Source organism: Pistacia vera, unplaced genomic scaffold, assembly GCF_008641045.1.
Source record: "Pistacia vera cultivar Batoury unplaced genomic scaffold, PisVer_v2 Contig435, whole genome shotgun sequence".
NCBI classification, from domain to species: Eukaryota; Viridiplantae; Streptophyta; class Magnoliopsida; order Sapindales; family Anacardiaceae; genus Pistacia; species Pistacia vera.
In genome coordinates, this window is record NW_022196263.1 from 25,802 (window position 1) to 52,498 (window position 26,697).

General features: G+C 36.5%; 6 protein-coding genes and 1 long non-coding RNA gene across 8 annotated transcripts; 1 reads left to right on the forward strand and 6 right to left on the reverse strand.

Annotated features, from left to right (window-relative positions):
* Window positions 1-8: 8 nt before the first annotated feature.
* LOC116143973 lies at window positions 9-4,661 on the forward strand. Its single transcript, XR_004130199.1, has 2 exons — window positions 9-67; window positions 4,450-4,661. It is a non-coding gene; the product is annotated as an uncharacterized LOC116143973 (long non-coding RNA).
* Window positions 842-2,180, reverse strand: LOC116143970. The gene is made up of 3 exons (XM_031429420.1): window positions 2,076-2,180; window positions 1,486-1,679; window positions 842-1,126 (listed from the first exon to the last, which is right to left on the reverse strand). The coding sequence occupies exons 2-3, from the start codon at window positions 1,665-1,667 to the stop codon at window positions 940-942; spliced, it is 369 nt and encodes a 122-aa protein (XP_031285280.1). The 5' UTR covers window positions 1,668-1,679; window positions 2,076-2,180; the 3' UTR covers window positions 842-939.
* Window positions 2,747-9,128, reverse strand: LOC116143967 (calcium-binding protein P-like). 2 transcript variants are annotated; one of them, XM_031429417.1, is made up of 3 exons: window positions 8,806-9,128; window positions 4,379-4,424; window positions 2,747-4,154 (listed from the first exon to the last, which is right to left on the reverse strand). In XM_031429417.1, the coding sequence occupies exons 2-3, from the start codon at window positions 4,421-4,423 to the stop codon at window positions 3,048-3,050; spliced, it is 1,152 nt and encodes a 383-aa protein (XP_031285277.1). In that variant the 5' UTR covers window position 4,424; window positions 8,806-9,128; the 3' UTR covers window positions 2,747-3,047. The 2 variants fall into 2 exon arrangements, 1 of the variants encoding a protein (XP_031285277.1); XR_004130198.1 differs by lacking the exon at window positions 8,806-9,128 and having other exon boundaries at window positions 4,038-4,154; window positions 4,371-4,430.
* Window positions 5,243-6,561, reverse strand: LOC116143969. The gene is made up of 3 exons (XM_031429419.1): window positions 6,457-6,561; window positions 5,867-6,060; window positions 5,243-5,508 (listed from the first exon to the last, which is right to left on the reverse strand). The coding sequence occupies exons 2-3, from the start codon at window positions 6,046-6,048 to the stop codon at window positions 5,322-5,324; spliced, it is 369 nt and encodes a 122-aa protein (XP_031285279.1). The 5' UTR covers window positions 6,049-6,060; window positions 6,457-6,561; the 3' UTR covers window positions 5,243-5,321.
* On the reverse strand, window positions 7,131-13,794 carry LOC116143965 (far upstream element-binding protein 2-like). Its single transcript, XM_031429414.1, has 6 exons — window positions 13,369-13,794; window positions 12,711-12,997; window positions 11,900-11,989; window positions 11,755-11,826; window positions 11,525-11,641; window positions 7,131-8,535 (listed from the first exon to the last, which is right to left on the reverse strand). Exons 1-6 carry the CDS (start codon window positions 13,691-13,693, stop codon window positions 7,429-7,431), a joined length of 1,998 nt encoding a protein of 665 aa, XP_031285274.1. The 5' UTR covers window positions 13,694-13,794; the 3' UTR covers window positions 7,131-7,428.
* Window positions 13,795-17,271: 3,477 nt separating this feature from the next.
* LOC116143968 (NADH dehydrogenase [ubiquinone] iron-sulfur protein 7, mitochondrial) lies at window positions 17,272-19,976 on the reverse strand. Its single transcript, XM_031429418.1, has 2 exons — window positions 19,501-19,976; window positions 17,272-17,736 (listed from the first exon to the last, which is right to left on the reverse strand). Exons 1-2 carry the CDS (start codon window positions 19,905-19,907, stop codon window positions 17,502-17,504), a joined length of 642 nt encoding a protein of 213 aa, XP_031285278.1. The 5' UTR covers window positions 19,908-19,976; the 3' UTR covers window positions 17,272-17,501.
* A 631-nt stretch (window positions 19,977-20,607) lies between these two features.
* On the reverse strand, window positions 20,608-26,697 carry LOC116143972 (serine/threonine protein phosphatase 2A 55 kDa regulatory subunit B beta isoform-like). Its single transcript, XM_031429421.1, is given in 14 exon segments — window positions 20,608-21,275; window positions 21,680-21,747; window positions 21,944-22,021; window positions 22,121-22,212; window positions 22,660-22,728; window positions 23,002-23,125; window positions 23,273-23,396; window positions 23,483-23,601; window positions 23,707-23,819; window positions 23,977-24,189; window positions 24,464-24,583; window positions 24,703-24,801; window positions 24,917-25,020; window positions 26,139-26,697. Coding segments are annotated over 14 exon segments (1,566 nt in total). The 5' UTR covers window positions 26,239-26,697; the 3' UTR covers window positions 20,608-21,132.

Sequence of the window (26,697 nt, forward strand, 5' to 3'; positions counted from 1 at the left end):
GGCGTGTCCTGGTATAGGGTTTTAATTACTAAGATCGACCAAGAATTTTGTTTATTATACAGGAAAGGTGGTATTGGTTTTTTTGTTGTAATTAGGGAATAGATCTGATCAGTGATCAGTAAAGTTCTTATGGTTTTCTGTTTGATGTTCTCTCGTTATGTATTGATAATAGATATAGATATTTGTGCTTATCCTTTTTACCTTGTATTTTTATTACAATTTTGTATTTTTATTGCAGTGTTGATATGTCTACTTAGATTTTATTTGCGACTGCCAATCAACCAGCGGAGCTGACTGATCAAGTGATTTTGCCCCCTAATGTGGATTAATCTCTCTCATTTAACAGTATAGATAAATTTCCTTCATAGCATCCTGGGGAGTCTGGACATCATTTCGAGAAAGCTAAAAATATTCATTTGAACCCATTTCAGAACATTTAAGATTAACAGGATCGATGATTTTTCAGATTAGCTTCTTAGTAATAGAGATTACATTTTCATTTTCGAAGTAACACAACATTTTAAATGGTGTTTCAAATATCTGATTTTAAATGATGTAAACATCTCAAGATCAAAACTCAAAACCAATCCCCATGTGGAACAGAGACAATGCTCCATCCCACCAGGTAGTGCCAGCAAACTCTTCAACCAAACTGAATGAAAATAGCCAAGTAGTAAGAAGAATATACAAATATCAGACACTATCAAAATGGCAGTAGTAACAGAATGAACAAGCCGTGCATCTTATTCTGGGATCAGAAAGAAAGTTTATTGAAATAAATGAGTTGTTCCGAGTTCTCTTCATTTTCTTTTTTGTCACAGAATTAGATTATAGTATGTATGTTATGTCACGACTCACGATGACAACAATCAGAGAAGGCAAAAATTAAGATAAGTGTAATCGGTTCAACTTCTGAAGCTATTCATCTCGGTGCAGCAGTCAAACATAGTAACCAGTTATTGTAAAGCCCCGGCCTATGATCTCACCGGCACAGAACCAGGCGAAACACTCCAGCCCAAACAAAGCTGCAATACCCGCATCCTCTATCTTCAGTTCTCGCCTATTTTTCAATAAGTGCTTGGCAAAATCAAGCTCTTTCCAAAATGCTTCACAACGGCCAGGAATACTATATCACAAAACAAAATAGACATACTGGTGACATAAACAGAGAATCTGAATTATAAATCATCATCAGCAAGAATGTGCATATAAATAGACAGAAAGAAGCAGAGGAAAAGTCTATAAAAAAGCATCTGTCCAATAATGAAAAAACAACAGGCATTCAGTACATGTTTGAATGAAGTAACAGAGCAAATATGTCCAGTTTAAACCAGTAAAGAATGGATGGAGCAGAGGCTGAAAGACACCAGACAAATTGACACAATGGAAACAAACTTAAAGATGGAAGTCAAAATCAGTGAGGTTTGACAATAATATCAACATATGTGGAACATAGAAGACCAGAAACAGGCTAAAGTGAGAAACCTGCTGAGGCGAGTGTAGAACAATTGCTTAGCAAGGAGATCACATTTCTCAACAGTTGGTGGCTCCTGGATGTATTGTCTGTTCTTTTCTAATAACTGCCTGTAGTATCCAGTTCCGTGATTGGCTACAAGCTTTGAGGCCTCAGTAGCTTTGGATTGCAACTGCACTAGCTTGGTTGCCATTAATTACCCCAACTATTCATCAACCAAGAAATGTGTAAAAAAATAAAAATCTAATCCAGCAAAAAGAAGTGGCAACATTGGCTATATAAAGACAAATGAAATCCCAAAGCGTAAAATGGAAGCAAATTCAAATGAATCGAACTTTAAGGAGCCACAGATAGGTGTATTAATCAACAACCGCGAATAGAGGAACAAAATTTGCATTTACGTTTCAAGCTATGGAGCTAAGTATAATTGAAATTTATCAATCTGGTAAACGGAGTTAACTAAGTCGAAACCCTAATCAATTATCTAAGAAGACATCATCGTGAAAACATAAGCATTTTGTTGATTATACATTATGACTAGTATATATCAAAAATCAAAATACAAATGCATTATTATATAAAAGACGGCATATTCAATTACCTTTTTGCGATTTGGAAGAGAACGTAGTTGGGTTTTCTTTTTTATTTATGCTTGTCTAAAGAGTAAATCTTAGTTTCTGGGGTGGGGCTGGGTCGGTTTCCCTTTCTCTGCAGTGAACGGTTTCCACTGCACTGCAGTGCCAGCGACTAATAAAATCTCGCCATGTCAATCAATAGGAAAATCATCATTTATCTTAAAATTCTTGGAGATAAAATTATTGTAATATTCTTATATTCAGTAGTACTAGTTACTGTAGTACAAAGTTCTGATTCAATCTTCATTCAAATAATTATTTACTTTCTCAAGATATGCATGTAATATAAATGTATGGTGGTTTAAGTTGATGAACATGAACTTTCTAGTTTCTACTTTAATTGTCAACCTTCTACTCTTTCTTTATATTTAAAAATATTTAACAAAGGAAAATTTGATTTTGTTGAAAATTCAGCCATGATCACATATGTTTGCGTGCGTTTAGTTGGATGCTGCTGATCACCAAATGCTCAAACCCAGAAATTTACATTAACGTGGGCTTATTCTTATCCCTCTCAACCAAACAAAAACGTTACTTTTAAATAAAAACCCTTAATTATAACAATTTACCATGACCAAGTACGCCTAGAAGAAACCTGCAGTTGCGTATAGTTGAGATTATTTCAAAACACCATAAATAATCGAATTCAAAAAGTCGGCCAATTAATTGCATAGTTCTTCAAATCAAATATACTTTAACAACCACAGCAAGGAAATGGAAGCACGAACATGCTTTAAACAGTGAGTAAAAACTAAAAAGATTGGACAAGGAAATATAATCATCATCCTCAATATTCAACAATACCACAGAACTAGATGAAGTCTTAAACATACAACTAAATCTAACTAGACCTAAACCACTGGAATACAATAAACCGTCATCAAACATACAAGCAACAAAAACTGACAGTTGAATACCAAGTTGCCACATATGCCTGCCTAACTTTGGGGTGACTTGGATACTCCACTCTGTTGAACAGGCTGAGAAGCTGGTGCTGCACTGCCATCAGCAGAATACTGTGAGTACCCAGCAGCATAAGAGTTGTAAGATGGTGGCCCCTGACCATAACCTGGTTGACTAACTGGTGGTGCACCATATCCATACCCTTGCTGAGCAGCTGCACCATAACTGGATGGTGGGGCACGTTGAGAACCTGAATCTGGTTGAGAATAGCCAGATGCTGGTGGCTGTGAATGGGGATATCCAGGCTGAACAGGTGCTGGCTGCCCATAGCCTCCTGCAGCAGTAGGTGACTGTTGGGTCTGTCCATAAGCAGGGGGATTGGGTTTCTGTCCTTGGGGTGGCCCATAGCTGGGATACCCAGATTGAGCTGGTGCTTGATTCCCATAGCCACCCTGAGAAGTTGGAGGCACTCCATAACCTGGCTGAGCAGCTCCTTGAGGTGGATAGCTGGCAGGGTTTGGGCTAGGCTGTTGACTGGTACCATAGGCCTGCGCAGGTGGAGGTGCCTGTGTTGAATCACCTGTTCCATACGAGGGAGTATGCCCCTCTTGAGTTGAATTGGTCACATTACCATAGCCAGATGCAGAGTTGTAACCTTGTTGCTGGTCATATGATGCAGGCTGCCCATACCCTGACTGAGGCGCATGGTATCCACCATAGCCATCTTGAGAATAACCTTGTCCCTGTTGGTTATAGCCAGATGCTGCTTGCTGATTGTAATTGTAACCAGAGTTATCTGCTGGAGCTGCTGTACCACCAGGGGCTGCTGGTTGCTGAGAAGACAGTTGTTGACTATAGTAATCATAACCACTCCCCTGGGTAGTTTGCTGGGACGGTGGTACAGAGGACTGGTCCCAATTGGTAGAATATCCACCAGATGTTGATTGGGAAGGATAGCCAGCATATGGAGGCTGAGACATGTTATACTGGGGTGATGGACCAGGATATGCTCCAGGCTGCATGTAACCATACCCAGGTTGTTGCATTGGAGGAGCCCCAGGTGTGCCCCAGTTTGTAGGTGGTCGTGCTTGATAACCTTGCTGAGAATATCCTCCAGCCATTGCTGGATTTCTAAGACGATTCTGCACAAAATTGTTTTTCAAATAACCAGACTGGACATTTCAACAATGCTGAAACAGATTAACAATGTAGTAGAACATATAATGTATGTGATAAACATAAACAACTAAATATAAAGCATCTTAAAATAAGCATAAGGAAACACAGAAAAACAAATACAACCATATAGGGACTAACCGAGTTCAAAGTATATTGGGAATGGGCATAAATATAAATACCTACATACCGTACTGGTTGATGGGGTTATTGAGTTACTCCAGCAGAAGCCCATCCTCTCTCTATTATTATACAGGAAAGGTGGTATTGGTTTTTTTGTTGTAATTAGGGAATAGATCTGATCAGTGATCAGTAAAGTTCTTATGGTTTTCTGTTTGATGTTCTCTCGTTATGTATTGATAATAGATATAGATATTTGTGCTTATCCTTTTTACCTTGTATTTTTATTACAATTTTGTATTTTTATTGCAGTGTTGATATGTCTACTTAGATTTTATTTGCGACTGCCAATCAACCAGCGGAGCTGACTGATCAAGTGATTTTGCCCCCTAATGTGGATTAATCTCTCTCATTTAACAGTATAGATAAATTTCCTTCATAGCATCCTGGGGAGTCTGGACATCATTTCGAGAAAGCTAAAAATATTCATTTGAACCCATTTCAGAACATTTAAGATTAACAGGATCGATGATTTTTCAGATTAGCTTCTTAGTAATAGAGATTACATTTTCATTTTCGAAGTAACACAACATTTTAAATGGTGTTTCAAATATCTGATTTTAAATGATGTAAACATCTCAAGATCAAAACTCAAAACCAATCCCCATGTGGAACAGAGACAATGCTCCATCCCACCAGGTAGTGCCAGCAAACTCTTCAACCAAACTGAATGAAAATAGCCAAGTAGTAAGAAGAATATACAAATATCAGACACTATCAAAATGGCAGTAGTAACAGAATGAACAAGCCGTGCATCTTATTCTGGGATCAGAAAGAAAGTTTATTGAAATAAATGAGTTGTTCCGAGTTCTCTTCATTTTCTTTTTTGTCACAGAATTAGATTATAGTATGTATGTTATGTCACGACTCACGATGACAACAATCAGAGAAGGCAAAAATTAAGATAAGTGTAATCGGTTCAACTTCTGAAGCTATTCATCTCGGTGCAGCAGTCAAACATAGTAACCAGTTATTGTAAAGCCACGGCCTATGATCTCACCGGCACAGAACCAGGCGAAACACTCCAGCCCAAACAAAGCTGCAATACCCGCATCCTCTATCTTCAGTTCTCGCCTATTTTTCAATAAGTGCTTGGCAAAATCAAGCTCTTTCCAAAATGCTTCACAACGGCCAGGAATACTATATCACAAAACAAAATAGACATACTGGTGACATAAACAGAGAATCTGAATTATAAATCATCATCAGCAAGAATGTGCATATAAATAGACAGAAAGAAGCAGAGGAAAAGTATATAAAAAAGCATCTGTCCAATAATGAAAAAACAACAGGCATTCAGTACATGTTTGAATGAAGTAACAGAGAAAATATATCCAGTTTAAACCAGTAAAGAATGGATGGAGCAGAGGCTGAAAGACACCAGACAAATTGACACAATGGAAACAAACTTAAAGATGAAGTCAAAATCAGTGAGGTTTGACAATAATATCAATATATGTGGAACATAGAAGACCAGAAACAGGCTAAAGTGAGAAACCTGCTGAGGCGAGTGTAGAACAATTGCTTAGCAAGGAGATCACATTTCTCAACAGTTGGTGGCTCCTGGATGTATTGTCTGTTCTTTTCTAATAACTGCCTGTAGTATCCAGTTCCGTGATTGGCTACAAGCTTTGAGGCCTCAGTAGCTTTGGATTGCAACTGCACTAGCTTGGTTGCCATTAATTACCCCAACTATTCATCAACCAAGAAATGTGTAAAAAAATAAAAATCTAATCCAGCAAAAAGAAGTGGCAACATTGGCTATATAAAGACAAATGAAATCCCAAAGCGTAAAATGGAAGCAAATTCAAATGAATCGAACTTTAAGGAGCCACAGATAGGTGTATTAATCAACAACCGCGAATAGAGGAACAAAATTTGCATTTACGTTTCAAGCTATGGAGCTAAGTATAATTGAAATTTATCAATCTGGTAAACGGAGTTAACTAAGTCGAAACCCTAATCAATTATCTAAGAAGACATCATCGTGAAAACATAAGCATTTTGTTGATTATACATTATGACTAGTATATATCAAAAATCAAAATACAAATGCATTATTATATAAAAGACGGCATATTCAATTACCTTTTTGCGATTTGGAAGAGAACGTAGTTGGGTTTTCTTTTTTATTTATGCTTGTCTAAAGAGTAAATCTTAGTTTCTGGGGTGGGGCTGGGTCGGTTTCCCTTTCTCTGCAGTGAACGGTTTCCACTGCACTGCAGTGCCAGCGACTAATAAAATCTCGCCATGTCAATCAATAGGAAAATCATCATTTATCTTAAAATTCTTGGAGATAAAATTATTGTAATATTCTTATATTCAGTAGTACTAGTTACTGTAGTACAAAGTTCTGATTCAATCTTCATTCAAATAATTATTTACTTTCTCAAGATATGCATGTAATATAAATGTATGGTGGTTTAAGTTGATGAACATGAACTTTCTAGTTTCTACTTTAATTGTCAACCTTCTACTCTTTCTTTATATTTAAAAATATTTAACAAAGGAAAATTTGATTTTGTTGAAAATTCAGCCATGATCACATATGTTTGCGTGCGTTTAGTTGGATGCTGCTGATCACCAAATGCTCAAACCCAGAAATTTACATTAACGTGGGCTTATTCTTATCCCTCTCAACCAAACAAAAACGTTACTTTTAAATAAAAACCCTTAATTATAACAATTTACCATGACCAAGTACGCCTAGAAGAAACCTGCAGTTGCGTATAGTTGAGATTATTTCAAAACACCATAAATATTCGAATTCAAAAAGTCGGCCAATTAATTGCATAGTTCTTCAAATCAAATATACTTTAACAACCACAGCAAGGAAATGGAAGCACGAACATGCTTTAAACAGTGAGTAAAAACTAAAAAGATTGGACAAGGAAATATAATCATCATCCTCAATATTCAACAATACCACAGAACTAGATGAAGTCTTAAACATACAACTAAATCTAACTAGACCTAAACCACTGGAATACAATAAACCGTCATCAAACATACACGCAACAAAAACTGACAGTTGAATACCAAGTTGCCACATATGCCTGCCTAACTTTGGGGTGACTTGGATACTCCACTCTGTTGAACAGGCTGAGAAGCTGGTGCTGCACTGCCATCAGCAGAATACTGTGCATACCCAGCAGCATAAGAGTTGTAAGATGGTGGCCCCTGACCATAACCTGGTTGACTAACTGGTGGTGCACCATATCCATACCCTTGCTGAGCAGCTGCACCATAACTGGATGGTGGGGCACGTTGAGAACCTGAATCTGGTTGAGAATAGCCAGATGCTGGTGGCTGTGAATGGGGATATCCAGGCTGAACAGGTGCTGGCTGCCCATACCCTCCTGCAGCAGTAGGTGACTGTTGGGTCTGTCCATAAGCAGGGGGATTGGGTTTCTGTCCTTGGGGTGGCCCATAGCTGGGATACCCAGATTGAGCTGGTGCTAGATTCCCATAGCCACCCTGAGAAGTTGGAGGCACTCCATAACCTGGCTGAGCAGCTCCTTGAGGGGGATAGCTGGCAGGGTTTGGGCTAGGCTGTTGACTGGTACCATAGGCCTGCGCAGGTGGAGGTGCCTGTGTTGAATCACCTGTTCCATACGAGGGAGTATGCCCCTCTTGAGTTGAATTGGTCACATTACCATAGCCAGATGCAGAGTTGTAACCTTGTTGCTGGTCATATGATGCAGGCTGCCCATACCCTGACTGAGGCGCATGGTATCCACCATAGCCATCTTGAGAATAACCTTGTCCCTGTTGGTTATAGCCAGATGCTGCTTGCTGATTGTAATTGTAACCAGAGTTATCTGCTGGAGCTGCTGTACCACCAGGGGCTGCTGGTTGCTGAGAAGACAGTTGTTGACTATAGTAATCATAACCACTCCCCTGGGTAGTTTGCTGGGACGGTGGTACAGAGGACTGGTCCCAATTGGTAGAATATCCACCAGATGTTGATTGGGAAGGATAGCCAGCATATGGAGGCTGAGACATGTTATACTGGGGTGATGGACCAGGATATGATCCAGGCTGCATGTAACCATACCCAGGTTGTTGCATTGGAGGAGCCCCAGGTGTGCCCCAGTTTGTAGGTGGTCGTGCTTGATAACCTTGCTGAGAATATCCTCCAGCCATTGCTGGATTTCTAAGACGATTCTGCACAAAATTGTTTTTCAAATAACCAGACTGGACATTTCAACAATGCTGAAACAGATTAACAATGTAGTAGAACATATAATGTATGTGATAAACATAAACAACTAAATATAAAGCATCTTAAAATAAGCATAAGGAAACACAGAAAAACAAATACAACCATATAGGGACTAACCGAGTTCAAAGTATATTGGGAATGGGCATAAATATAAATACCTACATACCGTACTGGTTGATGGGGTTATTGAGTTACTCCAGCAGAAGCCCATCCTCTCTCTATTCGAAGTGAATGGGAAAAAAAAAAGAACCACGAGTACTATGCAAGCTTTTACATAAAAGCAAACAGAGACATAAACCCATTGCCACTGACAGGCAAAGAGTTCACAAGAATTTCATACTATACAATATCTAGCCAAAATATTCAATTGATGCATTGTATTTAACAGAAGCATCAATCTAAGCATAAAAGCATCCTAAAAGATCAATATGTATTAGACAAAGAAGACAGGATTAATAATAGCCCCATCATTAATAGAAACAAACCCAATAAGTGTCTAAATTAATAGAAACACAACATACCAAACTTAAGCACTAGTAAATGTGTAGATGCACTACAGCAATGATGTAAATGTAAACAATTCTGATTGCATCTAAGCAAGATACTATACACATATTCCTATATAAGAGAAGTGGTTGTACAGGGACTGATATAAATATTAACTCAACCACGCACACAACCAATCTACTTATACACGACAGTAGGGATGTTATTTGACAAATTTGTTTAAGATATATTATTTATGTACGGACTGAGATTAAACTTTAAATACAACTGAAAAGGGCTCATATCAAGTAAGAGATGCTTAATTGACAGAGATAACAAGTTGCAACCTTTACCAAAAGATGAGAGTGATAATTATAACGCACATGATAGTGTGCAAGAATAAAAAGATGAAGATTGATGATCTCAACTCTTCTGACAATAAGATAATGTCCAAAAGTTTACAAAATCCTTAAAGCTTCTGGTAATTTGGTGTTCAGGAACAAAGCAGCATATGGCACATAATCTTCAATTAATAACCTAAAAACCCCCTCCACAATGATGAAGCACATTAAGAACAATCATAAGGAGGAATATAAATTAAGTTCAAAATAACTTTGATTAACCACCAAAATATAATTTCATTAAAATAAAGACCTGAATATTATTTAAGTTTTCCACATCATTTCTAAACCCTGCGACTGTTAAAAGCAAAAAAACTGAGGGAAAATATAGAAAGAAAAATTCTTACATAAACAGACACTACAAAAGATATTATCCTGAAGCTCATATTCCAATATCAAAAATCCATTCCAATAACCTTGTACCTCCATCAATAGTAAACTTGCAACTTCCCTCCACAATATAAATCAGGAAATGGGATTTAGAGCCATACCAGAGCAATGCTGAGGGAACACCAACACAAAGAGATCCATGTTGGTGTGACCAAAAGTCCACTATAAACTAACCCTACAATAGTTCTCAATAACAATATCAGTCATATTATACATGATTAATAAGCATATTTGGTGGCAAAATAAGTTATAATCCCAAAATTCCATTTACTCCGGAATACAACTATAGTAATATTGGACTCAAATATGACACTAATAAACCAAGTAATCTTTCAAATAGCCACAAGAACCTAAACAGAAAATAAGTTTAAAACCTGTCTCACCATCTTAACATCCAATAATCAGCATCACACCTTAAGAGAACTAATGACAATAACAGTAAATCTTCACAAAATAATTTGGCAGTTAAAACTATTGAATTCATCTCTGTCCAATACTCAATTTCACATATCCAAAATCACAACTTTAACTGAAGCAGTATCCAAATATATGTAAATGGCCGGAATTTATAATGCTATCAAACTCCTAATTCAAAGCTAAACATCAAGAAAAATTAGATGACACCCAGAACTTTTACAACTTAACCATCAACGGAATTTTTGACACTATATAAACATCATTCTTAACCAGCTAACTATTCGTGCCAACAGAATCAGCATTAAAATAATTCTGCAGTTTTCAGGAAATTTCCAAGACCAATACAAGGAAGAAGTAGTGAAGATGATACAGATAGATCCAATCCATTAATAAGCAGGTTAAAGATATGAGAATCAGAAAACTAATCTTCTTTCCCTTTATATAAACTAATAGCTAAGTCTAGTCAATGAATGAGACATATAATCTACTTCTTTATCACATGAAAGAAATAGTGAACCGGTACAGTGACTGAGAGAACCAACTGCTGAACAAAGATAACAGAAAATTACTATGGAAAAGATAAGGCTAACATTGACAGAAGTAACAAATGGACAACAAAGAAAAAAATTAATACAATAAAAAAATATTTTAGGAAAAAGAAGTGTAGCAGAATCTTGACCCCAATAAGAATTTTATATATATATATATATATATATAGAGAGAGAGAGAGAGAGAGAGAGAGAGATCAATTAATAAACTAAGACAGAAAATCCAGAAACAGTTCCAACCCATACTTTAAACTGGACAGTAAGAAACAGTGTAACCTGCACTGACAAAAAGTTGTGATACAAACAGAACATTTGCACATGAATCCCTTTCAAATAACTATGTAATAAAGTGCACCACAAAGCAATAATTTCATTCATTAGAGAACACCTTTGGTGGAACTACTAACACTAATCTTACAATTCAAAGGTTGAATCAAATAAATAGCAAATAGAACTACAAGACTCAAATATAGCACGTAGGAGAGGACAACAAAAGAAATGAGTCACAAGTAAAAATACCAAGCTTCCCAACAATTAACAGGATCCACACACAACAAAATAAATTGATATATTCAATTCATAATGCATCTCATTTTTTTTGTTGGCAGGAACTAACCAGGTGCAGACACCATGCATGCAATAGAGTAAAAGAGCCTTAATCTGCAAATTAACACAACCACATAGCATACCTCACTGATGACTTCATTAACCAATTGTTTTGCACTTTCAATCTGTTCACTAGACCCATCTATCTGTACCGTCCTTTCTGTTGATGTATCGCCAGGGGGCAGATGCAGAGGTATCACCTGCCAGAAAATAAAAAACAAATGAAATATAAAATTATTTTATTCGTAATTGTTTCACCCCAAGCACAAGATAAACAGTATAGTAAGACAACAATTATCATTTGAGAACAGACCTGAATACGAGCCCCAGTCCTGGCTTGCATATTTTTGATAGTTTCACCTCCTTTACCAATTACTAGGCCAACCTGCAATCAGGTACACCATTGGCAAAAATCTCATATCGGTAAAACAAGCTAACAAACACAAACTTCTGATTACCTTGTTGTTTGGAATTCTCATCACAAAACTGTCCGATCCAGCCTGTCCAGTCAGCCTCCGAGCAACTATACCAGATCCCCCTGTTTCAGCCTGTTCCAAACTTAAGACATCAGAATGGAGTAATTGAAAGATGAATGACATCACATAGCAGCAATGTTCCGAAAACCGGTTCCCAGGAGATTGCTTAATTTGTTAGTTAAATATAAAATTATATATATATATATATGATTTCAACTTCATTTCTTTATTTGGAATGATAAAATTTGTTAAGAAGCCTTTTGAAATTTTTGCTAAGAAAGGCCACCTCTCGATCGAAGGACGGCAATGAGCAAAGACAATTGAATGTAGATTGCATTTATTGACCCTAGAACGACTGAATTAGGCTTTAGGAATCGAAAAATCGAGCTGATATTTTTCAATTTCATTGACCCGGTTGGGGCCACAAACTGATCGGACCGCCGGTTTGCTACTGTTTATCCAGTCCGATTGCTGTTTAAGCCGGGTTAACTGTCCAAGGCGGGTTTATATTTGATTCAGACCAGTAAAAGCTCTGGTTCCCGATTCGACCGGTTGAACTGGCCGGTCCAGTCCAGGTTTCAGAACATTGCATAGCAGTACTCAGGGATAATATATACAAAACCTATACAAAAGACACTACATTCTCTATCATTCCCAATCTAGAATAATGCAACTGTAAAGACATACATGATCTACAAATAAATTTTAAAGATGCAATTGAAAAATGCCTTAAGTAGAAGCACCAATAACAAAAGCAGAGGGTGGATGATTAAAGCAAGAATGTTGGTCCTACCTCAGCAAGAACATCATTAATAAGCTGTTCTGCCTTAGCAATTTGTTCTGGAGTACCCATAAGCTCCACCATCCTACATGGAGAATTGAGGTCTGCCTCTGTGTCTCGAGTTACTTGAATCTTTGCTCCCGACTGAAGTTGAAGGTATTTGATTGTCTCTCCACCTTTGCCAATGATTACACCAACCCTGATATTTGGTATCTCGATCTTTTTACTTGTTCCGATTCCACCCTGGAAGCCACCATACGAAACGGGTATGGCTGAAGGCACTGGACTTGGCTTGACATCTAGTTTCGTATATTTTCAAATAAAGATCCACAAACAAAGTCTTCATATCAGCAAGAAAGAAATGGACATAACATTCAGAAGTTCAAGTTCCCGATCAAAAATTAAAGCACATAAATCATATACGTTTTGAAAAAGGCATAACAAAAAGAAACCCTAAAACAATCCCTTAAACCCAAAATTAAAGGCAGCCTCTCATCACAACGCACAAGACTAACAAAAACCCTAAGCAAACCTAAATCCAAACTGGTGAGCAGCAGCCAGAAAGAGCCGCATCTATAAGGTGTTAAGAAAACTATAATAAAGAAAAATATCAAAGAATATAAAACAAAGTAAAAGATTTAAAGTAAAGAGTGAAAGAATGTTTGTATACCGCTGGGAGGGGAGCTGAAGCCCTTATCGGCCGAATCGAAGGCGCCAGAGCCGTTCTCCACGCGAGGGCGTTTGGCATCTGCGGGAGCAGAGTTGAGGAGTCTAGCTGCGATCTGCTCAGCGCGCCGCTTAGCCGCCTGGAAATCATCTACAGGAGGCGGCACGTTGTTGTAGGATGCAGGCGCTGCAGAATCCGGAGCTGGTATCGGAGGTCCAGAGGAAAAGCCTGTGGGCCTACGCGCACCGGATGAAGGCGGCGTCGTTTGGTCGTCGTACTTGCGTTTATTGGGCGTTGTGTCTGATGAGTATTGAGGTTCGTCTGCCATCGTTAGTAACTGAGTGAAGAGAAGAGAAACCCTAGAGAATTGAGTGTTTAGATGCGTGCGATATAATAACCCTCGTTTTTATATAGAGTGAATAGATAGCTTCGTGATATTTTTATTGGACTCACCTTATATGATAGTACAAGATAGTTTTCCCGATTCTGTACGGGAAGAGCGGTCTACAGTTTTGGTAGACAGCTAAGCAATTTTTTTTTTTTTTTTATCTTTTTTGAAAGTTGGAAAGGTTCGAGAAAATATGATTATAATTTATTAGTGAGGCCGAACGGGTTACACCTACCCAAGGTTTGGCAAAACCACGAGTGATACTCAAAAAGTTTGAAAATAACAAATAAGTATATTTTGTCATATTAGTAATTTTTATTTGCTAATGGTGAAAAGATTAGAATGCTTTTGGGAAAATATTAGTCTATTTTTTAATTACTTTTAGACCCTTTAAGTTTATTAAATTCATTAAATACCTCTAAAAAAAAGTTTAAAAATTAACAAAAATACCCCTATCCACCCATACTTATCAGATTCCTGCAGCCACTATCGGTGGTAGCCAGAATCTGTCACAACGATCTACAGCACCACCGAAAATTGTCAGTAATTTACCGATATGACATTTTCTGACCAGATCCGCAATGGATCTGACCGAAAAAGGCCAGATATGGTCGAAAAGTGACGGTCAAAGAGATGGCCGTCGTTGACTGTCAACGACGACCAAATCTTTGGTCGTCGCTGACGGCCAAAGATGGAGTGTTGCAGCCGTCGACGGCCAGATCTGGCCGAAAAATGTCAGATCGACGCGTTACGACATAGATCCAACGGGTCTGTGTCGTAATGCAATTTTCCGGCCAAATTCTGACGATAGTGGCTGGAATCTGTCAATGCGGGTGGTGAGGGTGTTTTGTCATTTTACAAAAATTTTATATATTCGGGTGTTTAGTTAAATTAGCAAACCTAGAGGGGTTTTTAAAAAACTAAAATATCAAACTTTCAAGGGCATTCTAGTCTTTTCATCATCAGCAAACGGAAATCACTAACGGCACATGAAGGAAGGTATCTGTTTGTCATTTTTAAACCTTTTAGGTATCAATCATCGTTTTGTCAAACCTTGGGTATGTGTAAATCGTTTCCCCTGTTAGTAAAACCGTAAACTGCCATTTGGTATTCAGGGACGTAGCATTAGCATAGAGCTCAGAAAACTGTAAAAATTTATAAAACGTCTACAATGAAATCAAGACCTGAAAAAGAGTTTTCCAGCAAGCTCTTTTCTCCCTTTTTCGTTATTAACCAAGGAACAAAGAAAGTAATTTCACTGCTCTAATTAGATAAAAATCCAGCCTCAGACTCCACCAAAGAGCGGTGAAGTCTACAAGTTATGCGCCAGTTACATATATCGCTGTCCTAGAACTAAAAATCAAAACCAGCGAATACTGAAAAACTATTTGCATTAACTATAAGTACAGTTACACAGACACTCAATCTTATTGCATCAAGTTAAACCAAAACCATAAGCATCTTCTAACAATTACATAAAGGGTTCGTTTGGATAGGGGGTATATAAGATAAAGAAGATAATTTTCGTTTATTTTGCAAGATTATGATGTTTGGTTTGCAAATAATAAAATATTACGGTAATCTTTTATTATAAATAGTGTTTACTGTTAGTAATGTGGAAGGTAATCTTATTACCTTGCTAGGAGATGTTATTAAAACATTACCGGGGTAATCTAATTTTTCTACCCATTTTACCCTTAATTACAAACCATTTCGAACACAATTGCCCTCAATGTCTGTCAAATAACAATTACCCAGTCTCCCTACATTTGAGAAATTAGCTAAAGCACCACAGCCACAAAAATGTTTAAAAGTTAACAAAATACCCCCAACTATCCAAGACCACCGCCGACGTCAATCACAGTAATGGTGCACGACCGGCAGGATTTAGCCAGTTGTGCACCGGTAAGGCTTTTTCCGGCCATGAATCCAGCTTCTATGGCCATGACATTTCACGGCCAAATCTTTGGCTGTGAAATGGCCATAGATTTGGCTGCTTTCAGGGGCGGATTCAGCCCCAGGCCTACCCTCATATTTGAAAAAAAAAATTATTAATATACAGGCCATAAAAAATTGGTAATTAACATATATACCCAAATCCACTTTTAGATTTTTAAAAAATAAGAACTATTATACATACTGTATATCTAGGTCTACAAAAAAAACTTGTTATTAATATGTATATATTCCAAGCCCACATCAGATTAAAAGTTTAAAACTCTTTCCAGTGTTTTTCTACATAGCTTTATCTGTTTTTTATGATTTTATCCACAAATTCTTTACTGTCTCTCTCTCTTTCTCAAGTTATTCTCTCTTAAAAATATTGAAGACTAAAATTGTTAAATTTTCACTACTCAAGGTGTCATAATTAGCTCCGTTTTCTGTTTTATAGATTTTAGGTATGTATATTGTTCATTTCAATTTAATTTATTTAAGGATTGAATCATTTTTTTTCTTTTTGAGGTTTTTTATTCTAGTTTGAGAGAAAAGGATATCAGTCTTGTGAGTTTATTTTGTATTTTCTGTCTAAGAATGTACCTACTTTCTCAAATTAAAACTTTAACTATATTTTAAAGGACGTTATTCTTCACCCTTCACCCACCACTTTCCTACATTTTAAACGTCACCGTTCAGTTATTCAAAATTATTAAAGAAATTTAAGTTATTATCTATGTTTATTCTAAAAAAAATTCCCCTCTTTTATTCATTCATATTAAAAGTCAACGTAACGTTGACTTGATTTAAGTTTTGGTTAACTTTAACTTAATTAGGCTCGGTTTGATCTATGCTATAAAAATTTATATTATAATATTTGAAAGCCAAAAATAAAAATATTAAAAGAAGGTTTTGTTCAAGGTTTACTCAACACTTTTACTCAAAATTTTGCTTCTTATAGATTTATTCAAGTAAGAAAATATTGTGTTAATGTATATTCTTTTTTCTCAGGTTCTTAATATTGTATTATTTTTTTTATTAAGATTTGGTGATTTTTTAAAGTTTTCACTAATTATTTGGCAAATAATGGCCAAGCCGCGGAAGCCCCCCCTCAACAAAAATCATGAATCCGCCACTGGCTGCTTTTTGGCTATGGATTTGTGATCCATAGCCATTTCCGGCTTTGCCAGAGCACGATTGGCCATATACGACCAATCGTGCGCCATTTCGTTGATTGTCGATGGTGGCCGACAGTTATGGCTGGCTAGCGACAGTGACTTGGTATGGGTGGGGATGATTTTGCTATAAATTAAAATTTTATATGATTAGGTTGTTTTCGCAAAATTTTAAATGTAGGGGGTTAAAAAAATTATTCAAAAAATAATAATAAAAGATAGTATTATATTGATATTTAAAAAGAAAGACAATTTAGTAATTTATATAAGATATTCGCCCGTTCATCCTTCCAACCAAACATATTATTCACTAATTTATTCGAATCAAATATTCTCCTATAATAAAACATCATATGGTCTAAACGCCCCAAATAAATAAATAACAAACAAAGGAAATTTGAAGCCTGTCAAATAATTTTTACAGAGACTGAAGCCACTGCATACAACAAAAGGTCCAACTCATTAATTATTGGTGTAATACCACAAAAGGTCTTCCTGGATGATTGATGTATATTCAAAAACAGCTAAACATATCTCTCCCTTCACATGACATTGCACCAGTGCACAGATAAAATAGTTGGATTTATTATTCCATTAAGTGTAGTAGCAAAACTACCAAGAAGCAACTTCAGATATCCTCATTTGGTCCACCAATGGTAAAAATCCTTGCGTCGGTTGATCTTCTTCTGCAGCTGGAGAATGCCATAGAGTAGTGCCTCAGCAGTGGGAGGGCAACCTGGAACGTAAATGTCCACAGGGACAATCCTATCACAACCCCTAACAACAGAGTAAGAGTAATGGTAGTACCCACCACCATTTGCACAGCTTCCCATTGAGATGACCCACCTAGGTTCCGGCATTTGGTCATAGACCCTGCAAGAAATTCAAATGAACTTAGCCATCTTTAACTATATATGTTCACAACATTGAGAAAGTTAATATACAAAAAGCTTGGATCTTTACTACGTGCATTTTGGAGAAGGTTTCAAATTCAGTGGAAAAAAAAATTTCAACAAAAATAAGTACTAAGAATCTAACACATCATCCTAAAGTAACAGACACCAAAATAAAAATATGTTGCAGAAAAGATTGTCACCACCAGCAAGACAATATATGAAAAAACTATTAAAGAAAAGTCGACACACGCTATAGTCAGTCATATAATCGACAAGAAGCGTGGATAACGGCACAAGTGTGTAAGTGTGTTTGTTTGCACTACTGGATACAGAAAAACTGATACATATTAGTGATTGATGGAACACCCAAATAGCAAACCACTTTGCACATGGTTTCTCCACAGCCCAACTCTTAAGTATGCCATTTCTCCCCTTCTTTCATTTTTTATAATAAAATTCCTCAGAAATCCACATTTAAGCTTCTTCACCATATCCCTGCTATCAACAACCATGCAAATCAAATATAGCCCAAAGCCTGTATTCTACATGAGCTTGTGCAAACGGACCGACCCCCTAAAATTTGAAAATGCATTAAAAGCCCCTTAAAATTGCTACATACTTGCATTGTGCCTCCCTTAAAAAACTAATTCCCTCCCTTACTAGTTTTTTCCACACATTTTAATAAAAAATATATTCTTAACTTCAATAACTTCTTTTTATATTATACATTCATTAGTTTATTTTATTAAACTACTATGATAATATAAATAATTCTAGTAAAATAGTTTTAATGAACCCACCCTTACCTGATATTAGTTATTGCAATCTCAAAAGTTACTAGTGAAAAAAAAAATTGAAGAATTTGAGTTTTTTAGCATAAATTCTTTAATAAGGTGTTTTGATAGCATTGATAAGAATGAATCAAGTCATATGCAATGCTATTTAAGTATTAAATTTTAATGTTGCCCCCTCCCGCATAATTTTTTGGGTCTGCCACTGTGCAAACCCAACTTGATTTCTCAAGGTTTGCCAAACAAACAGGGAATTGTAATTATGCATCATAAACTAAAATTCTCAGTAATAAACTGAAAAATGTTCCTATGAACAGCTTTAGCTTCTAGTGTAATCAAACACTCAAAACTAATTCACCAGTCAATAAAGCTCTCTTCAGAGACTCATAAAAACCAGTTGACCCCATGTGTTCTTCTTGTAATTCTGAAACATGTAATCTAACGTCTACAATACTCGGTTGCTTATACGTAAGTACTACTGTACTACCAACATCTTTGTCTACATCTCCAAGAAAAAAATTAGGAACACGGGAGCCTCACATACAAAATCGAACAGCTTCATATATTCAATCTTACAAACAACCATTACCCATGAAAGATTTAATGCCTTTTGCAACCAGAGCCCAGCATCCACATTAAAGCTGAACCCCACCCCCTTACCTCAGCTAAATAAAAACAAGTTTCATCAGCCACTAACCCTAACAATAACACACTACAAAATTCTACTAATATCAATCTAAGTCCGTCCAAAAGCAAAAGATATGAAACAACAAAAAACTTGAGATTTAAAATTCATCTCCACGATTCTAAAACAACAATAGGAATAAATTAAAGCATCTTATGTACTAATCTTCCAAAATTTTATAAAGCGAAAACACAGACAAGAGAAATCTGACATTTCGACCAATTATTAACAAGAAACCCTAAGAAGAGAGGGGAAAGATAAATACTTGCGAAGAGCAGGGGCCATCTTATTGGTGAGAGTGCCAGCGACGATCATACAATCGGACTGTCGAGGGCTGGGCCTGAAAATGACACCGAAACGGTCCAGATCATAACGAGCGGCTCCTGTGTGCATCATCTCCACGGCGCAGCAGGCGAGCCCGAAGGTCATGGGCCAGATAGAGCCACGGCGCACATAGTTGATGACATCATCAACTTTAGAGATGACGTATTCGGCCGTCTTGGATAAGGCAGGGGGCTGGGCAGAGGGCGAGGGCGAGAGAGGTGAAGGATGAGAGTACGAGGCGGGTGAGGGGGAAGGTGAAAGAGAGGGGAGAGTGGTGTGGAGAGAAGCGGCGCGTTGAGAGAGGAGGTAAGGGAGGCGGGTGGCGGTGTTTCTGGAGATCATAGCCATGGTTGATTCTGTTGAGAAAGAGAGAGGAATTCGGCGCCTGAACAGATTTGAGGAGGCGGGCAGTTGCTCTCCGTTAATAAAGAGACTGTTGGGAGCAATTTAATGCGAAGTCACTAATACTTGAGAACCGAGGGGTAATACTAAGTAAATACTAAATATGTCCAACCCAAAAAAAAAAAAAAAAGCATTTAAAAGATTCATCTCCATTTCCCATTTCATGGGTTTCTCTTTCGCCATTGAATTCAACGTAAGAATGATTAATATTACATATTCAAGCCTAAATCATGAGTGATACGATAAAAACTTTTAAGCATATTATTAAAAATATACTTAATTTAAATCTTTCTTTGATTATTAATAAGAATGTTCACTAAAACTCTTATTACCTGACCAAGAGTTCCAAGATCCTAGGTTAGTTGAGGATTGATTAATTGAGATACTCTGTAAGCTAATCCAAACACCTTCGCGTCATCAATAAAAAAATTACATATCAAATATATATTCCAAAATTATCATCTTATTTAACATATAGAATTATTGAGAAAAAATATTCAAAATGATTTTTATGATGTAAGATTGTTCGCAATATCTTGGGAGTTTTTACTTTTACATGAATCTAATATCTCTAACAATTGGGTTGAAAAGATATAAAATCGGCCTGCCAAGGTAACCAAAGAACAAAGTTAACCACCAAAATATGTGCAAGAGGAAAAAAAAAATGGTTAGAATTTAAATAACAATAATGATGATAAAATTTCACAAGCCTAGAATTTCTGAGTTCAAATGATACAAGATTGAAGGCCATGATATCAATGAGAATTGACGCACAATAACAACTCCTTTTCCCGAGTTCCAGGTTAAGACCTAGCAGCACCGTAGCAGTATTTTATAATGGCTCTGTTTCCTTGTGGGAAGAAGCTACCAATACCATCACATTTTCTTTGACCTAAATAAAACACATTTTAAGGACAATTCTTCTACCTTTCCTTACAAAAGAATATAATCAGTGGGTATAGCGTTCCTGCAAGTAGAAGTTTTTTAACTTTTCTCTTTTAATTCATTCTCTGGTGTTGGATGATATCATTTAAATTATAATATATTGCCAGAAGCCAGAAGTCTGATAAGAGTGTGCAACTTCCACATCACTGGTTCAGGAAAGAAGTGAAGCAGCTTCACCAGAAGCAAACACAAAAGCCTTTGCCATCATCATCTTCCCAGACCAACCTTATGCATAATACATGTAAAGGCTGTTCGAAGCGGCACAGGCAATTGAGTTTTCAGATGGATGCCAAGCTAAGTGTAGCAACTTCATGTTGAAATCATAAGCATTTCCACTTGCATCAACTCCAGAGTTATCCACACCTTTTACTATGACAAGAGGAAACATGCAAACACACAAGTTAAATACGTGTATTAAACCATGCAAACTAACAGAAAATAATAGATCACTTTCCTGGGCCCAGAATTGTTCAAACCAGAATGTTTATCGCATAATAATCAAGTATTGATTTTATGAGAAGAAAGTGAACTCAAAATTAACTGGTTAACCAGAAAATATCACGAGTAAATCATGGACTGATACCATACAGACTCAACTAGTTAAGTTATTATTACCAAATCCTAAATATTCAAAATAATATTGAACTGAAACTTGTAGATAAAACACAAATTTCAGATAAGAAAATTAGAGAAAACAAAATTCACCCAACAGATAAAAATTTTGAGACTTCGAATTACAAGGCACATAAGAAGTCAATTGTGAGCAAACATACCCCTCCTGACAACACCAGAAAGAGAAGCCAGAGGTCTAGTAGGCCTTGATGGAGTTTGAACTTGTTTCCTGGAAATACATAACATAAATAAATTACATTCGAATGGAAGCAATATAGTCAATACAACTATTTCTCACAATCAACATGACCCTTTTCACTGTGACAAAACTTAATAAACTAGAGAAAGTATCAAGAAATCCACTTCCACATCACACATTTAGTAAAAACACAACCAGTAGCCTTCTATATTTTCATTGAGCATACCTCATGGGATTTTTGCTGGCTTCCAAAGTTGCTGTTTCTGTGCTGCCTTCAGAACAACCAAACACACGAAACAGGTTGCTGGAATCACATGAAAGAATGGCATTACACATCCGGGTGCAAGCATTATGATGAAGGAATGCGATCATAACAAAGACAATTCAATTATTTAAAGCAGACCTGTAGGAACCAGTAGCCACTCGAAGTCCATCTCCGCTTAGACAACACTCGAATTTGTCGAAGATAGAGTCATTTTCATATAAATCACAGAGCTGCACAAGGTCCCAGAAAAAAGAAAAAAAGTTCACAAAATGTAGTACAATCCATCAAAAATATACATGGCAATTTACAAGTGAGGAAGTGATGAAAGAGAAGTGGAGAAGTGAAGTTTAATCTATCTTTGAAAGTTCAAACATCCAGATAAATTAAGAGAATGATGATGATAAGATGTGTTCCCCATTGCTATTCATATTTTAAGGAATACATCTGAAAACTAAAGAACACAATGGTTGATTTTGTTCCATTTCAAATCTTGTGAAAGGTAGAGATTGGAAAAGTGAGGCCAGAGAAGTCACTTTTCTTCCCTTCATTTCACTTTTTTTTAATTTAGGTATCCAAACAACTCTTCTTAGCGTCACTTCTCTACTCAGTTCTCTCAATCCAAGCACACTGAAAACGCTATCAAAAGCCACAAGTAGCTTGTTGAAAGAAAATCTCACCTTAGGTCTTAGATATTCATGAACCGGGAAAGTCGCAACAGGACCAGAATCCATAGTTATATCCCACAACTGTCAACCATGTAGCTAAAAAATCGTTAGAGAATGCAATAATCACAATATACAAAGAAATATATCATAACCAAACTGCCTCTAAACATGTAGGTAAATAATATGTATGGTGTCATCTAAATGCACTATTGTTCTTCCAAAGTAGGTGTTCCCACCCCCAACCACAAATACAAGTCTATCCTTCATATTGAAAACACAAAATTACTTCTAGATACAATGCGACCACAAAAGGTTTCATTGGAACAGATACTTTAATTGACATCACACATAAACCTTAAGAGTCATATAGTCACGACTTAGTATATGTTTTCCATCCTTAGCAAACTTAATATCTGAGATTGAGGCTATTATCTCCGTGAAAAAAGATCTTGAACCAGGAGCTTCCTGTTCCTCAAACCTGCTTACCAAAAAGCTTATTAGAATTTAGAACAATAAAGTTTAAAGAAGATATTGAAATGAAAGCAAATCAAATAAGTATCGAAAGCTATACTGACAGTCACAAAAGTAATTGGATCATGAGCACTAATGAGAAATAGTCACTTACAATTTGCTATGAGTATCACATAAAGCTGACTGTCGCATATCAATAAGACGAATTGAACCCTTTGAACTACTATACGCTAACATATTACAATGGGTGGGATGAAACTCCGCAGAAGTTATCACCTCTGAGAATATGAATTCAAACATATTAATATATCATAGCGATAAAATTACAAGTCTATTTTGCTATTCAAATTGCTGAGAGTCCCACCAGTTAGATCTTCCATGTTCACAGGTTTCACATCTACAATATTAAAACTTTGGTTGCTAATTTCCAAGTTCCAGAGATTTATTCGCAGGTCATCGGCTGATATAAAAGTTTCACCATCACTACAAAACCAAAGCAAAAGTAACAGTCAATAATTAGTAAAATTCAAAAACGTGATAGCAAAACAAAAAGGTAGAGCCTACAAGCACAAAGGAAAGTGACTTCACCTGTTATTTGAAATAGAGTTAATATGATAGTCATGGGCATGGGCATATATTCTTCGACATCCAGCCACAAGGCTTGTCTCCTGATTGGTAACCTAAATAGCAAATTTAACAACCTGTTAGAGCTACAAATAAGCAATATCATACCAAGTTGTCAAATCATTCATCATGCTAGTTCATAAGCCAGACAAGAATAACATACTTGGTAGCTTCAGAAAATAATGATTTCTAACATTAAATTGATGCCAGAAAATAATTAGATAGATAGAGTACAACTACCACAGGCAGGTGCAGAGATGAAACACCCCCAGGTGGAAATAAAAAGTCATTGCCCGAACTACCAAAGGGTCTCTCTCTGTATCCACCATTTGCAATATAAGGTTTGGGGACTGCTGATGTACTTGAACCTACCATTGGACCATTTCCTGAAGCTTTGTCAGGGTATACATTCAAATCACATACTTTCTTGACTTTCTTTTCTTGGACCTGTCCAAGAATAAAAGCAGACACATCAATAACACCAGCTGGCTTAAAGAGTTTTCATTTATATATTAAAAAACCGTAAATAGTTTCCATGCCTAAAATACTCCAATACTCCCTAGTCATTACAATGTAAAGAAAAAAGGCTACTGACACAAGATACATGTTCATTTACTGTAATGTATAAATTCTAGAAGCTGAGTTCCAAGTTGTTCCATTACATTCATAGAGATTGAAAGCTTGAGAGCTAGAAAAGGTCCATTTCCATGAATTTCCCTACCTTCCATAATTTAATGGTCTTGTCATTAGTAGACAGAAGATACAGGGCACTGTTGGCTGACTGGCACCATCTAATTTTGTTGATTTTCTCCTCAATTTCCAAACTTTTTAGATAGTCAAACTGAATCAAGGAGATTAAAAAAAAGCAAGTTAATTTAAAAACAATACACTCCAACAACTAGCCAATAACTAAACTCAACAAATCTAACAAGAATTCATAATGCTAACTAAGAAAACTACCTCAGGTTCATGGCTTTGGAACTCTGTTTTATACCGGAACTCAGGATGTCTACTGATTGAATAATCCATCATCTCTAGATCCTTCCGATTCCCACCATGCTGAGTTTACAACATAAAATCAGATTAAAAAACAGTTTGGCAACTAAACGTTATGGGAAATGTGAAAAACGAAACAGCATAAATGACATAAAAAGTCAGCAATCAACAGACTTACATCCCGTGTGTCAGTTCTTTCAAATAAAACCACTCGGCCCCCACGATCTCCAGTAGCAAGATGGTCACCAGTTCCATCAAACTCAATAGCGGATATGATATCAACTGCAAATATAAAATCCAGCAGCAGAGGAAAAAACATATGAATGGGAGAAACATGCAGAAAACCTAATTTACAACTAGTAGTACAGAAATCCCTCCATTCCCACTCCCCGAACCCCGTTCTCCAAAATATATAAAACATGGCTACCATGTTACCATGACCAGTCTGTTTGACAATTTGATCAGTTCGTTTAAGGCTCTAGACTCAACCCAATGTGACTCCTTTTATTGCTCGAATTATTTGAGTTTTCAACAACTTGGGATCAACAAGATGGCAAAATACCAAACCAAATTTGTGCTCTACCAAGTTTATGCTCTAACTAGTTGCTACTGACTTGGTGGATTAACCTCAAATGGTTTGATGTCTTATGTAAGGGCAATAACTTTGTTTTAATGTACTCAAGACCCCTCTTGTATGGCATAACAAAATCAAAACATAGCAGAATCAATCCTAACTATCCACATTCACAAACTCAAAGGAATTAATTGTCCGTGCACTAATGAAAGCCACGATCATTTCTACTTGCAAGGCAGTGAGATTTTCTAAGTAACAGTGTATCTAAACATGCATCATTTGATCCTCCACTATGGATATAAAATTCATCTCTTATCCCTTGTTTGCCATAACAATTTGGACAGCAAGTGTCACAATTACCAATCCTTCAACAAGCTTGTTGAACAACCAAATATGCAAAAGTAGCCGACAGAGCCAAAAATAAAACTTAAGGTCTCATACAGACAACCCATGTATAAGTTATAAAAACATCAGAATTGTGCTGCTAGTAATCTTAAAATGAAACATTCGCGAGGTGATTTGTTATAGTTAAAAAAAAAAAAAATAAAAAAAAAAAAAATAAACAAACATAAATACAGTTCAACTACTAACTTCAGCTATAATTCTCCCACGATATTAAATGACACTTGGAAGAGCTAGGAGCTGATCGACTCTCACAATATTAAAGAATGTAGACTCAAATTTACCATCACTTTAAAAGCCAAAGTAACTACCAAATCCAATCCTCATACAATAGATCTCTCAATACGTATCTGAAATAGCGAATCGTCAAAATAACTAAACAACAATAGATACAAAGAGCAGCATGAGAAATCAAAGTTTGTACCTTCCTGTACTTCCTCTCCTGCAGTCCGTTCCCCAAAAACCTGAGAAAATTTCCACTCAAGCGGCGGAGACAAGCCTTCTGAAACGCCACCGTTGTTCATTTTTTATTTTTACCAAACTGACAAAAATAAAATAAAATTACAAAACACAATTTAATACATCGACAGAATCGATCTGACACTAGGAAAATCGCATCAGCGATTTAAATCAATCTCCATTGAAGAAAGCAAGGTATCGATTGACGATTAATCAATCGTAATAACATCAAGTGAAGATAAGGCAGATTGATTTGACACACTCGTGTGCACACACTCTCTCTAGTTTCTCTCTCCAAAAAAAAAAAATCAATGAGATTTCAATTTCTCTCTCCAGGAAATGAAAAAAATGGATGAGATTCTACACAGATACGGGAAAGAGCAGACAAGGATTGAACGTCGATTGAGATTTTCACATACACTCTTATTCTTTCTTTCTCTCTGATAGTAATTTCTTTTTCTTTTTCTTTTTTCCTTTATTTAAGAGATGGAAAATTTTGGAGATTGGAAGATAATGACGGAGCA

What these genes read in the sequence shown, in the direction of transcription:
- LOC116143967 (XM_031429417.1), bottom strand. Translation starts at nt 4,423, where the DNA reads ATGGGCTTCTGCTGGAGTAACTCAATAACCCCATCAACCAGTACG. An exon ending in TAACCCCATCAACCAGTACG is followed by an intron (nt 4,155 to 4,378) that starts GTATGTAGGTAT and finishes AATTTTGTGCAG; the next exon opens with AATCGTCTTAGAAATCCAGC.
- LOC116143965 (XM_031429414.1), bottom strand. Translation starts at nt 13,693, where the DNA reads ATGGCAGACGAACCTCAATACTCATCAGACACAACGCCCAATAAACGC. An exon ending in CTTCAGCTCCCCTCCCAGCG is followed by an intron (nt 12,998 to 13,368) that starts GTATACAAACAT and finishes ATACGAAACTAG; the next exon opens with ATGTCAAGCCAAGTCCAGTG. An exon ending in GGACTGGGGCTCGTATTCAG is followed by an intron (nt 11,642 to 11,754) that starts GTCTGTTCTCAA and finishes ATTTTCTGGCAG; the next exon opens with GTGATACCTCTGCATCTGCC.
- LOC116143968 (XM_031429418.1), bottom strand. Translation starts at nt 19,907, where the DNA reads ATGGCTATGATCTCCAGAAACACCGCCACCCGCCTCCCTTACCTCCTC. An exon ending in ATGGCCCCTGCTCTTCGCAA is followed by an intron (nt 17,737 to 19,500) that starts GTATTTATCTTT and finishes AATTTCTTGCAG; the next exon opens with GGTCTATGACCAAATGCCGG.
- LOC116143970 (XM_031429420.1), bottom strand. Translation starts at nt 1,667, where the DNA reads ATGGCAACCAAGCTAGTGCAGTTGCAATCCAAAGCTACTGAGGCCTCA. An exon ending in TTCTACACTCGCCTCAGCAG is followed by an intron (nt 1,127 to 1,485) that starts GTTTCTCACTTT and finishes TTTGTGATATAG; the next exon opens with TATTCCTGGCCGTTGTGAAG.
- LOC116143969 (XM_031429419.1), bottom strand. Translation starts at nt 6,048, where the DNA reads ATGGCAACCAAGCTAGTGCAGTTGCAATCCAAAGCTACTGAGGCCTCA. An exon ending in TTCTACACTCGCCTCAGCAG is followed by an intron (nt 5,509 to 5,866) that starts GTTTCTCACTTT and finishes TTTGTGATATAG; the next exon opens with TATTCCTGGCCGTTGTGAAG.